The sequence below is a fragment of the Ursus maritimus genome, unplaced genomic scaffold (assembly GCF_017311325.1).
Source record: "Ursus maritimus isolate PB19 unplaced genomic scaffold, ASM1731132v1 scaffold_6, whole genome shotgun sequence".
NCBI classification, from domain to species: Eukaryota; Metazoa; Chordata; class Mammalia; order Carnivora; family Ursidae; genus Ursus; species Ursus maritimus.
In genome coordinates, this window is record NW_024426774.1 from 22,403,028 (window position 1) to 22,420,481 (window position 17,454).

At 38.0% G+C, this 17,454-nt stretch overlaps 1 protein-coding gene and 1 non-coding gene across 2 annotated transcripts in view; both read left to right on the plus strand.

The window, feature by feature from the left end:
• WDR43 (WD repeat domain 43) overlaps positions 1 to 17,454 on the plus strand; it is a 46,695-nt gene that overhangs the window by 5,307 nt on the left and 23,934 nt on the right. The window contains exons 2-5 of the mRNA XM_008700271.2: positions 2,127 to 2,264; positions 6,316 to 6,437; positions 10,726 to 10,846; positions 11,620 to 11,759. Coding sequence (XP_008698493.2) covers positions 2,127 to 2,264; positions 6,316 to 6,437; positions 10,726 to 10,846; positions 11,620 to 11,759 — 521 coding nt within the window. The remainder of the gene's footprint in view (positions 1 to 2,126; positions 2,265 to 6,315; positions 6,438 to 10,725; positions 10,847 to 11,619; positions 11,760 to 17,454) is intronic.
• On the plus strand, positions 11,223 to 11,307 carry LOC121101093. Its single transcript, XR_005833050.1, has one exon. It is a non-coding gene; the product is annotated as a small nucleolar RNA SNORD53/SNORD92 (small nucleolar RNA).

Below are 17,454 nucleotides of genomic sequence, written 5' to 3' on the forward strand. Positions count from 1 at the left end.
CACGCAGGGGCGCCTGGGTGGCTCAGTCGTTAAGCGTCTGCCTTCGGCTCAGGGCGTGATCCCGACGTTCTGGGATCGAGCCCCACGTCAGGTTCCTCCACTGGTAGCCTGCTTCTTCCTCTCCCACTCCCCCTGCTTGTGTTCCCTCTCTCGCTGGCTGTCTTTCTCTCTGTCAAATAAATAAATAAAATCTTCAAAAAAAAAAAAATCTCTGCACCCAGTGTGGGGCTTGAATTCATAACCCAAGATCAAAGAGTTGCGTGCTTTTCTGACTGAGCCAGCCAAGCACACCTTTTTGTGCTTTTTAATGCAAATTCATATCTGCAGAAAAACATACACATGTTTGGACCCGCCTGTGTTTCATACATTAGAAACCTCAGTGTGAGGTGATACTAACTTGATTTGGGAAAACCAAGAGTTGGAGAAATAATTTCTAGAATCTTTCAGAGAAGTTTTCTGATGAGGTATAATAGGAGGTTGGTATACTCTCCTCCACTGCCCTTGCCTGAAATAGGTGTTTGTGTTCATAACCTTGTGCAGAAACCACATCTGCCTTGTGGGATCATTCAGAGGTGGCTTTAGACATTCATTGCACTGAAGGTGGGGCCTAGGACATTGTTTGTACTAAGGTTTCAATGTTTCAAGCAAATGAAATGTTACTGATAAGACCATCAGACTTTTTTATACTTTGGCTTTTAATCGTAACTTCTCTTTGGGGTTTATTAATGTAGGTACATTTCTTAGGACTTACAAAATGTGTATTTTTTTCTCTAAGTAAAAAGTTACTATTTTTTGTTGAATCTTTTTACTTTTTGTTAACCTAAGTTTGTCAAGTGAATAAAATTCTTCAAATGTAACATCTCCATAAGGTTAACTAAAAGAAAACAAAATGGAAAATGCTTTCTAAATCTACTCCTTGATATTCTTTTTTTTTTAGTAGGTTTTTTTTTTTTAAAGATTTTATTTATTTGTCAGAGAGGAAGACAGAGAGCACAAGAAGGGGGAGCGGCAGGCAGAAGGAGAAGCAGACTCCCTGCTGAGCAGGGAGCCTCATGTGGGGCTCCATCCCAGGACCCTGGGATCATGACCTGAGCCGAAGGCAGATGCTTAACTGACTAAGCCACCCAGGTGTCCCTACTCCCTGATACTTTTTATACACCTGTAACATCATAGTTTTCATTGGTGGTTTTTGGACTGGGCAAATTTTTATGTATACTGGGCTGCTGGTTTGTGCTGTGGAGCAAAGATCTTGCACTATTGAGAAAATGTTCTTTTTCCTGTGGTAGTGGGCTGTTTTATGTTAAAAGAATGGATATCTCAGAGCTTTATGCTAAAGCACAGACTGGCAAGTTTTAATTTAAAAAACATAATATGGAAGAGAAGTTCTGAAATTATACATTTTCAACATTGTAAACTTTGATGTAATATCCTGAAGTTGTGATCGTTGGTTGTCTTTGAACAGACAGGAAGTAGATCAAAGCAGTCCTGTGGCATTTGATACTCGGTTGGAACTTGTGCGGCTTAAGTCATTAGGATCACCAAGACCACATGGAACTTTCAGACTAACCCTTAATTCTCACACACTAGAACAACTTCTAGTGTGCTCTACTACACAACTATTTTTTGACTGAGACTGAAATAGGTGTGTGTTCATGACAGCAGTTGAGTCCGCTTTCCTGAGAATGAAGCTAGAACACAAGGAAAGATGAGGAGGGAAAAACGGGAGGTGTTGGTAGCTTGTCTATGGATCTGTAGTCTCTGCTTGGGAGTGGAGGTTTCACTTGGACCTGTCATGAGTGGTTCATATCTGAGAAGCGGAAGCAGCAGTGAGGCTGCTTGGACCTTTTAAGAGAATACCAGGAGCATGTCCTCTTTGTCCCCTTCCTTCCTGAGAGGTAAGGGACAGGGACAGAGAATTATAAGCTCTTCTTTCCATTGGAGTGTCCCCCCCCCATAGTGAGAAAGAAAGCATTTGAGAGTGAGTCCTCTGTCCCCACCCCCTATCTTTAATAAGTGTCTTTTGGTAGCAGTCACATTTCATTTGTGGGTTAGTGGGCATTGGCATTTATGCATTAATGATGTCTTGTGTTTGAAATACAAAATGAACCTTTTCTTTTTCCCTCCAGGAAAGTCCCCAGAGGAAAAAAAGAAAATCAGAAGCTATAGGAACGAGTAACCAGATTGACTTGTTGGCTCTTGGTACAGCAGTTGGTAGTATTTTATTATACAGTACAGTAAAAGGAGAATTACACAGTAAATTGATAGTAAGTATAGATATATGTGTGTGTGTGTGTGTGTGTGTGTGTGTATGTATATTGTGTATAAAAGAAATGGGTAATCTGATTATTAGGGATTTATTAAAAACAAAACAGAAAAATGCTATAGGATCTGTATTATGGGGGCATTTTTCTGCCCCCACATTTAAAATTGTGAACAGTAATATTAATAGCTATATTAGGTAATGTAATTTTTGTTGTAGGTTAGAATACAAAGAACTGTTGACTAGATTGAAAATAAAGGGTAGAAAAAGTTCTAGGTACCACAAGTTGTGACTGCAGGAAAGAGCTCACCACCTCTAGGGCTAGGGAACAAAGGAGGCAGTTGGGATTACTGCTGAAACTCAAACCTTTGAGGAGCAGGTGTTGCTCTCTTTGCTCCTGTCTCTTGTGGAAGAGTGGCCCCGTGGGCTTGGGGTCCAGACCTCTGAGGACAGAGCTCTTAACTGACTGCGGGTGTCCTTGGAAGGAGGAGAGGAGGCCAGTTCTTCAGGTGTTGGAACAATTGCATATTGGGTTCAGCTACTACCAAAAGGATTGCTCTGCTGGGGTGAAGAAATGCTGGGTTGATGCACACTAGGAGACAGGATAGAACAAGTCCCTTGTTCCTCTTCCAGCCTTGTCTCTCTCTGGCACCCCTTATTGGTCCATCTAGCTGGCAAAGTAGGAATGTGGTCTGTGGAGTCCCAGCCCTGGCATCACAGAGCAGAGTGAGAGTTTGGCACTACAGGGCAGTGATTTAACTTAGCATAACTTGTTTCAGATATTGTCTATTACATTATGTGTTTGGTGTTCACTGAACTTCTGTCTTTATATACGAATGTTTTCTGTATATATGAATCAAACAATGTTTTCTATTTTAAGTAACATTTTCCATAGATAATTTGAAACTGCATAATATTGAAAAGGGAAAAATACCGTTTTTCTGTCTATCACCTGGAGATGTTTAATAGATTGTGTATTTCTTTATGCATATATTTAAGAAATACAGTTGAGTTCTGCTCATCTATTTTGTATCCTGATACTTTCCATTAAATTACAACATGAGCAATTTTCATATTTGTCAAGAATTAGTTACTAACATTTCAGTGACTGCTTGAAATTCCACTAAATTGGCACTATAATTGGATAGTCCCTTGGTGATTTAACTATTCCTTGACCATTAAGGTGCCTTCCAATTTTTTGTTGCTATACATTCTGTTTGCTGTTTACATGGATCCCCAGATTTACTGACCTGTGATTAATGAGTGAAAGGGTTTTAATGTTAAGGCTTTTTTTTTTTTTTTTTTTTAAGATTTTATTTATTTGAGAGAGAGAGAGACAGTGCACACAAGCAGGGGGAACAGCAGGCAGAGGGAGAAGCAGCCTCCCCACTGAGCAAGGAGCCAGATGCGGGACTTGATCCCAGGACCCTGAGATCATGACCCAAGCTGAAGGCAGACACTTAACCTGACTGAGCCACCCAGGCTTCCTAATGTTAAGGCTTTTTATGCATCATATACAGATAGTGTCTGGAAGAGTTTTCCTAATTTTACATATCAGCAATGGAAAGAGTATCTATATTCCAATAGCATTATTTCCACCATTGGATATGCCCATTAAAACAGCAATAACATTAACAGAAGCCCAGCTGATTTGATAGATGAAAAATTTTATCTGATTTTAAATCTGCATTTCAAAGTATGTTACTTACTTTCATGTTAAAGATTATAAAAATACAATTGTAAAACAAAGCATTTAGAGGTATAGATAGTAAGAAGGAAATTTCTCTTATTTCCTCCCTCCTCTCCAAGTCAAGTTGTTCTCATGTAGGCTTTTACCCCTCTGTAGTTGGGAGCCCATCATTTGATTTGATCAGTTTTTTGTGCTAAGTACCTACAGTCTGTGTGGCTGTGGACATAATGCTAATGAAACCTAGAACTCCTTTTTAGATAATTTTGGTACTTCATGGGATTATAAATAAATCTTTAACAGGGAGTGAGTGCATTAAAAAGTAACCAAGAATGTCAGAGTAAGGAGTGTTGGGATGATTGGTGAAGTAGAAAGGAATCAGGCTTTGAAACTAGTCTGTCCTGAGGTTGAATCCTTCTAGTTATGTGATCATGGGTAAGTAGTTGAACTTCTCATTTCTTAAATGGGTAGTCTGTAACTTACCTTGCATGCTTTTTTGGGATTTAGATGTAATGATGTATTACATGTAATTGGTATTGTGTAAATGTTTGTTGAATGAGTAAGTGAATGAATGAATGGACAGTTGCTAGATTGTTTTTCTTTCTTTTTTTTTTTTTAAGATTTTATTTATTTATTCGACAGAGATAGAGACAGCCAGCGAGAGAGGGAACACAAGCAGGGGGAGTGGGAGAGGGAGAAGCAGGCTCATAGTGGAGGAGCCTGATGTGGGGCTCGATCCCATAACGCCGGGATCATGCCCTGAGCCGAAGGCAGGCGCTTAACCACTGTGCCACTCAGGCGCACCTAGATTGTTTTTCAAATGGCTATACTAGCTCCTAGCAATGTACTGTAGTGTCATTTTTTCTGTAACCTTAACCAGCATGGGTATTATAATGTTAATAAGCAAAGTGCTAGGTGGACAGACTGAAAATGTTACGTTGTTTTGCTTTAATCTCTTGAATTACTAACTTTGAAAATTTTATTTTTTTACTAATTTTTTCTATAGAATTTATGTTTATATATTCAGTTCTTATGTATGTGTCAATGATATAGGACTTAGTTCTTTGAGTGGATAGCTCATACTAGGAAAGGAAGTAGCTGACATCCATTCTTGGGATGCAGGGGGTGGGGGGGGCTCAGTCGATTAAGCGTCTGCCTTCGGCTCAGGTCATGATCAGGTCATGATCACAGTGTACTGGGATTGAGTCCTGCATTATTAGGCTCCTTGCTCAGTGGGGAGCCTGCTTCTCCCTCTTCCTATCGCTTCCCCTGCTTGTACGCTCTCTCTCTCTCTGACAAATAAAATCTTTAAAAAAAATGTGTTTTTCTTTTGAGGTTGGAGCAATCTATATAATAGAAGTAGTGATTTTGAGTTTTATCCTTAGCTTACATATGTACATGATGGTGCTTCATGTATCCATTTAATTGTAATGTGAATTCAAGTAGAAAGAGTGAAAATCACAATTGCTCACAGTGTAGATGATTTAGGACCTTATTCTGCTGAATGAGTTTTTCTGGGAATGTGTGTGAGGTGGGTGGAGAGTTGAACTTGCCCTTCCGTGGTTATGTCTCATTCCTGTTTGCTGCTGAGTGAGCGAGCATCTTGCTATGTTGAATATGTTTAAAGTATCGTTCATATGGTATCTTCCATAACACAAGGAAATACTTAGTTTTTACCTGAAGAAACGGTTTCTTTATTGAGAGATAATTTTGGTAGTTTTTTAAAAAAGGTTTTATTTATTTGAGAGAGACACAGAGCGAGTATGAGCAGGGGATGGGGAAGGGGCAGGGGCAGAGGCAGAGGGAGAAGCAGACTCCCTGCTCAGCAGGGAGCCTGATTCAGGGCTTCATCCCAGGAAACTGAGATCACGACCTGAGCCGAAGGCAGACGCTTAACCAGTTGAGCCACCCAGGTGCCCCAGTTTTGGTAGTTTTTTAAAAAGTTAGGTCATTTTCAAGGATAGTTTTGACTAGACATGACTTTTATCTTAAATATTGACATTAAACTCTAAGATTTGACTTTATTCATTCGAGTGTCACAAACTTTTGCCACAGTACAAAAGTCTTGTCTTAGTGCTAGCATTCCTGTCAAAAGCAAGTGGCATTTAGAACTAGCATCCTTTGACTTATGATGTGGAAGCATGTTTTTCAAGCAGAGAAGGGAAAGTTAACTGAGTTAATTGGTTAACTGATGAATTTATAGATGATTTATCTTATTTTCGATGTTGGAAACGAATAGGTGTAGGTTAGGGTATTTTTAGTTAGGTTAAAGCCTATCTTTTTTGTTAACTGTTGGTTATGATTCTAGGATGTGTAATTATATCAGGTGTGTTTTTTTTTTCTTTTAATCTTTTTTTTTAATCTGTAGAGTGGTGGACATGACAACAAGGTTAATTGCATACAATGGCATCAAGACAATGGCTGTTTGTATAGTTGTTCAGATGATAAACATATTGTGGAATGGAATACACAGACATGCAAAGTAAAGTGGTGAGTAATGTTGATGGTTCCATGGTACTGGAGGGGTAACTTGGTTATTGTTGGAAACACATTAGAGTTGGACAAATCAGGACTGTGTTTTTGGCTGTAGGTCACATTTGATATTGGACACAGAGGAATGTAGGTACTGAAGAGGTTATAGACTTTTCAAGGAACCTTTAATCAAATCAGGCATGCAAGATTTTAATACGTAAACGTTAAATAATGAAACGAGTAAAATAATTGCACAAGAGGTACCATAAGATAGCATGCAGTTACTGGTCAGATGAATTGGGTAGTGTTGGCAAGGCCTGGGGGAAGAGAAGGGATTTCAGTTGGGCCTTCTGGGAGAGGTAAGATTTGGATAGAAGAGGGTGGGAGAATCCTTTCGAGGGTGGGGGAAGGGAGGTGAGGAGATGGCAAGACCAAAGGCTAGGAGAGAGGGAAGTGAAAGATTTAGAAGATTTACATACTAGGAAATAATGGCTGGTAGAGGATATGGGCCAAAGTATCTTAAGGGTCTGGCTTTATCTGTCATAGATAAAAATCTCAGACAACTCTCCTAGTTCAAACACCTAATCCTATGATAGGCTTTATAGTAGATGTTCAGTAAATGTTGAATTAGTTCAATTTAGGCAGTTGAGGACCCTAGGAAAGATGATGATGCTCATGGTCTTACAGCTAATAAGTGGCAGGGAAGAAGTTCTTATCATACTGTCTTGAATTCTGGTACAGTGTGTTTCTACTATATTAAAACTATATTAAAACTATTTTCTTGGAGTTTTACATTCTATGTCGTAAGCAGGAGAGCACCACTGAAGGTCATGTCTTGGGAATAAAGTCACCAAGATAATGCTTCAGGAAAAGGTGATCTGCCAGCATTGTGTAGAGTAAATGGAAAGGAACTGGTTCAAAGGCAGAGAAGCCATTAAAAAACAAAGCAAAACAAGGCAGGGAAGCCAGATTCCAGGTGGTTGTAGTAGTTCCAAGTGTGGGATGGTAAGAGTGGGAAATGAGAATGGAAAAGATACCAACTAAGAACATTTGGGTAGCATGGAAGAGGGTATTAAGTAACAGAAAGAAGTTAAATGTAACTCTTTGGTTTTCAGCTTTGTGAACTTGCTAGGCAAGTAAGTAGCGGTACAGTTCGTAGGAATTATGGCCAGAAGAGGGAAATGGTTTTGAGTTTTCAGACAAGTTGAATTTGAAATGATACATGAAAGGCAAGACCCAGCAGATGGGGTGGTGATGGGGGCTTAGAATTTGAAGGACGGTTTGGGGCAGGAAGTACAGACGAATAGGTCATCTGCCTAGAGGTTCGGAAATTGTATGTCTCCATTTACCTGGCTCAGTAGTTTCCCCACTGATGACGGTCAAACACCGGTGGAGATTCTCACCCACTAGGTCTGGGGTGGGGCAATTGTATTTTTAAAGTGCTGTCTGGATGAGAGTTCGTAACATCAGGTGCTTCACATCGGGGCTACTAATGTTCAAGGCTCTGTTCACATTCTACAGTGTTGGATTTAATTATAACACTGTGAGGTGGGCACTGCAGGTGAGAAATAGGTTGGATCTGAGCCTGACCTCTCATCCACACTACAGTCCCATAAGATATTGTGTTCCCAACTTCATTCTTGGCATTCTTACGCTGCTCTTAATGGATTCTGTGTTCCATTTTAGGTACTATATGTTGACTTCCTACTGTGGGAGATGAGTTAGCTCTTGGCCTCTAGCCTCTCCCTTCTCCGTTCTCCCAATATTGGTAGATCACAGTTTTTGATGAAGGGCTATTCATTGTTTGCATTAAATATTATTACAAATGAGCCTTGTACTCTACCAGGTTTATATTATTTCTTGGCATAAAACTGTGATTTTCTTGGGGTGTATAATTGTCTTGTTCATTTGTTTAGTTTTGTATATACCTGTCATAAGCTCATTTTCACTTTCATGTTAGTCTCATCTACTTCTTGGAGGACTTCTCAGCTTTCTTCCAGGATCTGTTGAACAGTGATGATCCTGGGATTTTCTTTTATTATCGTCCTGAAAATTCTCTTGTCAGACGGAGCCTCTCTTTCTTGGATCCCATTTTTCTCTTTATTTGGTTGCTCTCCTCTTTTTTGTGAAACACACCAATCGCTAGCTTCCTAAGAAAAGTATGTGGATGGTAAATTCACTGAGATTTTGCTTGTCTACCAGCACCTTTATTGTATCCTCACAGTTGACTTATAGTTGGAAGATAATTTTAGGTTGGAAATAATTCTCCCTCAGGATTTTGAAGCATTGGTTTATTGGTTTATTTATTTATTTGTTTTTGGTTCATTGGTTTTTAGCTTTCAGTACTAATTATCCTTATGTTCTAAAATATCCAGTGCATTTTTATTTAGTCAGTGAATTACATTGGCACTCAAGGGACCATTTAGCCTGGGAGTTTGTGTTCATTTTCTTTTAGTGTGTATTTGACAATTTCATCCCTCTGTTGTCTTTGACCTTTCTCTAAGTGCAATCTGTTGTTAGTAGATGTTGTATCTCCTGGACTAATCCCTTAGGTTTATTCTCTTGTATTTTCCCTTTTGTCCTTTTCTTTTGTTGCTGGGGAAATTGCCTCAATTTCATCTTCCAAATCTTCTAGTGAATTTTTAAATTTCTCTAACCATATTTTTAACTTCTGGAGCTTTGTTTTTGTTCTCTTAATTTTCTTTTTGTTGCACCATGTTTCTTTCGTGGATATAATATTTTCTAACTCTGAAGATAATAATTACAGGATTTAAAGTATTTTTCTTTTATTCCTTACATCATCTCCCTCTTGAGGATGTGTTTTGATTTTTGTTTGATTTTAGCCTCTGTCTTTTATGTTAAAGGCATTTTTTAAATGACTGAGGATCCTTGGCTGCCTGTCACTATTTGAAAAGAAAACATTAAAAAGCTGATTGGAAGGCCTGCGTGGGTGGGTGGCTCAATTGCTGGGCTTCATTTGTAGAGTGATGGGGAAGCCTTCAAATGTCAGTATGTGTGGGTTATTACTTTGGCACCAGTCATATTTCCTAGAGAGGAATATTTTAATCTAGTGCTTTTCAAGCTCTGATGTGCATGTGAATTACTTGTGTAGACAGAACAGATTTAGTCGGTCCAGGTGGGGTTTGGGAATCAAAGGCTAATAAGTCTCCGGGGTATGGAGGTTATTACATTGTGAGTTGCACAGCTCTTAATGGGGGACGGGGAGAGATCTGTGGCAGTAGTGTTAGTTCTGTAATAGTCTTTTAGTGCTGAGCGGGGAGGTGGATTCAGGGAAGCTTGTTAGGTGGTGATCCTGTCTTTTTATATATATGTTAAGTGAATAGGTTTGGAATAAGGAATAAAAAACGTAGAAGCTCTGGGAATTGATGAGAAATTGTCAGAAGTGTTAGGAGCTGAAAAGGTCTCCTACATTATTGTTGCATCTCCTTGACAACCAGCGAGGTTGAGTGTTTTCATGTTTATTGACAATTTGAATTTCTTGTATGAATTGCCTGTTTATATCTTTTGTGTATTTTTATCTCAGGATCTTTTTTTTTTTAACTTGAGCTATTTCTTGGATATAGAGTGTTCTGAATATTAATCCTTTTAGTATATATTTTTGGTATTTTCTAGCCTTTTGCATTTATTTTTTGTTTTTAAATTACTTATTTATTTTTAAAGATTTTATTTATTTATTTGAGATAGAGAGCCCGAGGTGGGCGAGAGGGAGAAACATATTTCCCGCTGAGCAGGGAGCCTGTTGCGGGGCTCGATCCCAGGACCCTGAGATCGTGACCTGAGTCGAAGGCAGACACATTAACCGGCAGAGCCACCCAGGTGCCCTTAGCCTTTTGCTTTTAAATTTATGACTTATTTTGTGGTATGGAAGTTTTATTTATTTAAATCAGGTTATTTTTGCCATTATGATTTCTGGTGTGTAATTGCTTTGGAAGGCCTTTCCAAAGGAATAGAATGGACTTGTGGTGATTCTGGTATCCAGCCTGATAGTTTCCTGGGCATTAACAAAATCTACCTGATAGATCACAGGATACACAACTATCCATTTTACATTCTTGAAACTCTTACTCTTCCATTTTCTGGAACCTCTTGGGAATCTGTTTTATTGGGCAGGTTTTACCTTATGTCCAAGGTTAGTCACCTGATACAGGCTTTTTTAGGGAATGCAATGTGGCATAGAACCTTAAGTGATATTTTTAATGCCTGATTTGCTTTTTGCTATCTTTTTGCTCTGAGTAAAGTTTTCTCCCTATTCATTGAGACATTTTTGTTTCTCTTCACAATACAGCAAATGGAAAGGCGACAATAGCAGTGTCAGTTCCCTGTGTATCAGCCCAGATGGAAAGATGTTGCTTTCTGCTGGTCGAACAATCAAACTGTGGGTTTTGGAGACCAAAGAAATCTACAGAGTGAGTGACTCAGATTAGTTGTAAGCCTAACGGTCATCTAGAGTAAGTATGAAGAAGGGCAGAAAGTCTGAGCCGTAGCATATTGTTTTAAGAATACAGATCTGTTATTTTCAGGCATATGAAATGGTAGAATCAGTAGACAAAAGTTAGCCTCCAGACCTGGTTTGTTGATATTAAATAGGTTAGATGTGTTCATTTCACATGCATTTGAAAAATGAATAGAACATATAAGTAGAATTTGAATTAAAAATTTTTTTCTGCTGCGGAATGATAGTAGTTTTGATTTCTAGCTTGCATCTAGTATTTAGTACATTTACAGTATTTGACTATGGTGATGTAGTATTACGTTTTGAGTGTGCTCAAGGGTGTACTTGTGGTGCTGTGATGATGCCCTAAAATTGTGGTTTCGACTCACCGAGAGTAAAATGAGGACCTACAATTCCTTGGCTGTGTCTGAGCACCCAGGCACCCCTTTAAACATGTGTAGAATTAAGTGGATCTTTAATGCAAAAAGGGAAGAAAGATTGATTGTGGGTACGGCCCTGGGAGTTAAAAGGACGTTGTGATTTTTCACTATTTTCAGATGGAGTTTTTAAAAGTGAGAGGAATGTAGCACAAATAGCCTCGATTGCTTAGAATTAAATTCAGCTGTTGCCTTTAGTCTGGAGTTCTGATTTCAGATATGGATCATATATATGGCTTATGGTCCACATGGACTCTAATTTTTGTTACTGCTCTGTGCCCTCTCCTAAATGAGATTTAACTTTCTCTAGCACTTCACAGGCCACGCAACGCCAGTTTCGTCGCTCATCTTCACTACTATCAGACCTCCTAATGAGAGCCAACCCTTTGATGGAATCACTGGTCTTTATTTCTTGTCTGGAGCAGTACACGATCGGTTACTCAATGTCTGGTATGTCGTCTTTTGGATCTGGGAGGTAGCATTGCCTTGAAAGAATGTGTCACAACTTGTATGGTTAATGTAAATGATGAATGCGAGATTTACTTCATTGTATTTAGTGTAAGATTTACCTTGACTTGTAACGAAGAATTGAGCCTGCCTAAAAAACAGATCTTTAATGAGAAAAATTTAAGAGCATTATATAATAGAACCAATAGAACCTCCTTTTTGCTTGTTTAGAGGTAGAGTGGTCTGAATATTTTTGTGACTGGGCAAATTATAAACTTTTTAAAAAATTTTGGGATATCTCTGATTTTGTTGAAATAGGGCTTCTGGGTTAGTGCAGTAATGTCTATTTACTGATGTTTTACTGAAGATATTTAATTCCTTGGCTTTGTCTGCAAATCCCCAGTTAACTCCTCCTCCCCCCCCACCTTTTTTTTTTTTTGCAATAGTTGATGTTACTAAGTTTCCTTGGAACTCCCGTTTTTTAAAAATTTATTAATTTTTTTTAAGGTTTTAAGTAGTCGACCAATGTGGGGCTTGAACTTACAACCCCAGAATCAAGAGTCACATGCTCTATTGACTGAGCCAGCCAGGCGGCGCCCCTGGCACTACTTACTTACTTATTTTCAATTAGCTGGTGTATAGTACTCATTAGTTTTGATAAAATGTTCAGTGATTCATTAGTTGCATAATAACACCCAGTGCTCATCATATCATGTGCCCTCCTTAATGCCCATCACCCAGTTACCCTATCCCCCGCCTACCTCCCTTTCCACAACACTATTTGTTTCCCAGAGTCAAGAGTCTCTCATGGTTTGTCTCCCTCTCTGATTTCTTCCCAGTTCTCCCTCCCTTCCCCTATTGTCCTCTGCACGATTCCTTATATTCCACGTAGGAGTGAAACCTGGCACTATTTTTAAAAGTAAAAATTAATTTGGTATTAAATGGCCATCAGAAAGTTTTTAATTTTAAGAAAATAAGAGTTTTCTTGGATTTTATGAGATCTGATGGTGAAGATCTTTTTTTTTTTAAACCTGCTATTCATGGACAGAATAAATGGAGATGTAAAAAACAAGTAGTTTCTCATCCTGCTATTTTTTTTTTTAAACCTGCTATTCATGGACAGAATAAATGGAGATTTAAAAAACAAGTAGTTTCTCATCCTGCTATTTTTTTTTTTTAAACCTGCTATTCATGGACAGAATAAATGGAGATTTAAAAAACAAGTAGTTTCTCATCCTAGTAATCAATTAGTTGAGCATGTTCTTGACCATATAAAGTTACTGTGAACTTACACCAAATAATATTCATATAAAAGTGAGCCTCATCAAATATGTAATCTTGACGTAGTTGGGTGGGGACACGTTCATGAGGCCTAATGTGAACCTTTGTTCACCTTCAAACTATCAGCTGAGCCATAGTTCTAATTATGCCTCTGATAATCACACTGTGTTGGTTTTCTGTCCTGTGTTTGGTTTTTGGGATAATTCCTTTTAGTTCTATGTATTAGTAAAGCCAGAAAGTTAAAATATACCACCAAAGCCTCCTGATATTATTCAGGTGTTTCAGTCTTTTTTTTTTTCTTTTAAATTTTGTTTTTCATTTATTGGCAGGGGGGAGCATACGCATGCATGTGCCCAAAGGGGGTGGGGGCGGACACAGAGGGAGACGGAGTAGCAAACTTCCTGCTAAGCAGGGAGCCCATTGTGGGGCTCAGTCCCTGGACCCTGGGTTCATGACCTGAGCTGAAGGCAGACGTTTAACCAACTGAGCCACCCAGGCGCCCACAGGTGTTTGAATCTTAAAAATGCTTCACCTCTTTGGCTCCTTAGACCTAGGGGTTTCCAGCTACAAAATTTCTTCTATAAAAGAGAAGTTGATTTCTGTTGGCCCAACATCCCTCAAATAGTATGTGTATGCCTGAGGGCTTCCTAGTTACAGAGGAGTAAACTTGAAAAATTAAAAACCCGTATTAAAAGGCTGCCCCACGGGGCCATTTATGGAAAACTTTGTGTTTTGGTAGGTAGAACAAGCCGAAGGTTCCCTTATAATTACCTTTGAAAGACACGTTTCTGTTAGGAAATAACATTTAAAGGCTTCTTGCTGCTGAATGAAAAATTCAACAAAAAAAGACTTTGCTATTATTGTAAGCACAGTACTATCTCCTACTGAGGAGCTAAGGTAACAGTTTCTTCTAGATAGAGTAGTCTGATGGCAGTGATTTTGAACACGTGTAGTAAAAATGGCTTCGAGTTAGAATTAGTGTTTTATGAAGAATTTATAAATGTAAATACTTAGAATTGATCAAATAAACTCTTAATTTTCTTCTAGACACAAAAATATTAAAAGATTGTTTACCGGTGAATGGATTAAGTCTCACTAGTTGATAAAAAACTGATTTTGAATTGTGTTTACAAATCATGTTTGTTACTGTTAGTCATTTTTTTATTATTATTTGTGCCTTAAAATTTTAAAACACCTTTATTGAGGTGTAACTGATGTATAATAAACTGCATGTTTTCTTCCTCTTTTAAAAAACTATTATCCTAATTTTATTTTTTTCTAGCTTTATTGAGATACATTTGACGTATAACATTGAGAATCAGGTGTACAGTGTGAAGATTTTATACACATACATATTGCAAAATGATTACCATGGTTAGTTATTATCTCCATCACCTCACTAATTACCGTTTCTTTTTTGTGGCAAGAACGTTATAAGATCTATTTTCTTAGTAATCTTGAAGTATATAATACAGTATTGTTAACTGTAATCACCGTGTCGTCATTATATCTCCAGACCTTATTCATCTTATAGTTGAAAGTTTGTACTGTTTCACCAACAACCTCTCTCCATTTCTCCTGCTCACCAGGACCTGGGGTCTACCGTTCTTCTGTTTCTTTGTGTTATGAATAAATGGCACGTATTCGAAGTATACAGTTTGATAAGGTTTTGACATATGTATACATCCTTGAAATCATTACCACAATTGACAGTGACCAGGTGCATTGCTCCTAAGAGTTTCTTCATATCTCTTTATAATCCTCATCGCCACTCCAGTTACCAGGCTTGTTGACATGTTTGGGACATTACAAATAAAGTTATTATGGACGTTTGTATATAAATCTTTGTATGGACATATGATTCATTTCTCTTGGGTAAATAATACCTAGGAGTGCAATGGAGGGATCATATGATAGTGTACTTAACTTTTTAAGAAATTGCCAAATTTGGGTGCCTGGCTGGCCCAGTCAGAACATGCGACTCTTGATTTCAGGGTTGTGAGTTCAAGCCCCTCTTTGGGCATAGAGCCTATGGAAAAAAATTGTCAAGTTTTTTCAAAGTGATTGTACCATTTTACATTCTAAGCATGTACCATTTACATGCTGTTTATAAGAGTGTGAATTCATATTCTCACCAATACTTAATATAATCATTTAATTTTAGCCATTTTAATAGGTATGTAGTGGTACCCCATTGTGGTTTTAATTTGCATTCCCTAATGGCCACTGATGTTGAGAATCTTTTATGTGCCTATTTGCTATCTGGGTATGTTTTTTGATGAAGTGTCTGTTCAGATATTTTGCCCTATTTTTTATTGGGTTTGTTTTCTTTCTGAGTTTTGAGAATTCTGTGTATATTCTGAATATAAACGTATTAATCCAGGTATATGCTTTGCAGATATTTTCTCCTAGTATGTGCCTTGTTTTTTTGAAGAGAAGAATTTTTTAATTTTGATGAAGTCCAGATCATGTTTAAAGATCTTTGCTTAATCCAAGGTGTCAGAGATTTTCTCCTGAAAGTTTTAGTTTTAAGTCTTGCATTTGGTTCTGTGGTCTCTTTGAGTAATTTCTGTATATGGTGCAAGGATGCATGGCATTTTTTTTAAAGTTTTTATTTGAATTCCAGTTAACATGCAGTGTAATACTCGTTTCTGGTGTACAGTATAGTGACTTAACACTCACATATAGCACCTGATGCTCATCCCAAGTGTACTCCTTTTTTGTTTCCTGAGAAAGAGCAGCAGCGTGTGGCAGGGGCGGTGGGGTGTGGCGCAGGGGGTGGGGGGGGAGAGAATCTTAAGCAGGCTCCACACCTCGCTCCAACCCATGTCATTGCAAATGGCAAAATTTCATTCTTTTTTATGGCTGAGTAATACTTCATAATGTGTATATGCGTGTATGTGTGTGTGTTTCACATCTTTATCCATTCATCAATTGGTGGACACTTGGGCTTTTTCCGTAATTTGGCTACTGTAGAGATTTGTTATTGTAGAAACATCAGAGTGCGTTTATCCCTTTGAATTAGTATTTTTGTATTCTTTGGGTAAATACTTGGTAGATCGATTGCTGGATCCCTTTTTGAGGAACTTGCCTGCTGTTTTCCAGTATGGCTGCACAAGTTTGCATTCCCAGGGAATGGATGGAATTGTGTGTTTTTGTATTGGGAATATCCAGTGGTCCTAGTACCATATGTTGAAAAGACGAATTCCAGTAACTGGTTTTGCGTATATATGTAGGTATACACATACAGTCAGTTCTCGTTATTTGCATAATGTGTATAAAATCTGTACGAGCACTGAGTGGGTGATACTGAATTATTATTCCTCTGGGAAATACAAGGTTTCTGCAAGCCTTGTTGGTCACATCTTTGTCATTTAATCAATATATAACCTTGTTTTATATGTTTGTGTTTAAAAATACTTCATTATATATATACATACATACAGAACACATAATCAGCTGTATATAACTATATACACATACACATAAAACTATATTTATATAGTTGATTAATTCATGTCAGAACAGAGTTTACGTAGCACAAATATTTTTTTTTCCATAAGGAGTATCAGCTTTTTTCTCTTTGGTATACTAGATGGCACTTCAGCACTATACTTAGAGCACATTTTAAACAGTGAAATCAACAAAGTGGCATAAAAGCAAAAAAAGTGGCTCTAGAAAGAATCTTTTTAGTGTTCTAATAATACTACTTATTAGTATCTAGAATGAGAGCTGAAATAAGTCAGCATATAGCCTTGTTTAACATTGTTGGCAGCTCTTATATTTCACTGCTCTGAGCTCAAGACCATGGAAGTTCCACAAATACTGATATGGGAGTTTACAAATAAAGTTTAGCAGGTAGGCAAATTCTCAAATAAGGAATCAACAAATAATGATCATTTGGGTAAATGTATGTGTGGGTCTATTTCCGGACTCTGTTTTCTTCGTAGTGCTGTGATATAAATTCTCCTCAGGTTCATCTATAGATTCAGTGTGAACCCAGTCAAAATCTTAGAAGACTCTTGTAGAAATTGATAGTCTGATTTTGAAATTCAGATGGAAATGCAAAGGACATAGAGGAACCAAAACAACATTGAAAAAGAAAAAAGTTAGAGGACTCATATTGCTTGACTTCCTGACTTGTCAAGCTATAATAATCAATACAGTGCGGTATTGGCATCAAGATAGGCAGGATAGGTTAGTGAAAAACAATAGAGAGTACTACTCACTGTTTAAATCTGCATAAATACATTAGTGTTTTCTTACCCTGCAACCACGCTAAACGGCAGTAACACAGATGTGTCCCTGAGTTTTATCTGTAGTCCCCTTATTTAGCTTTCAAGATGCAAAAGCTATAGGGAATCTAATGCTGTGGCTCCCCGTATGTGCTCAGCTTTTTTTTTTTTTTTTTAATTTC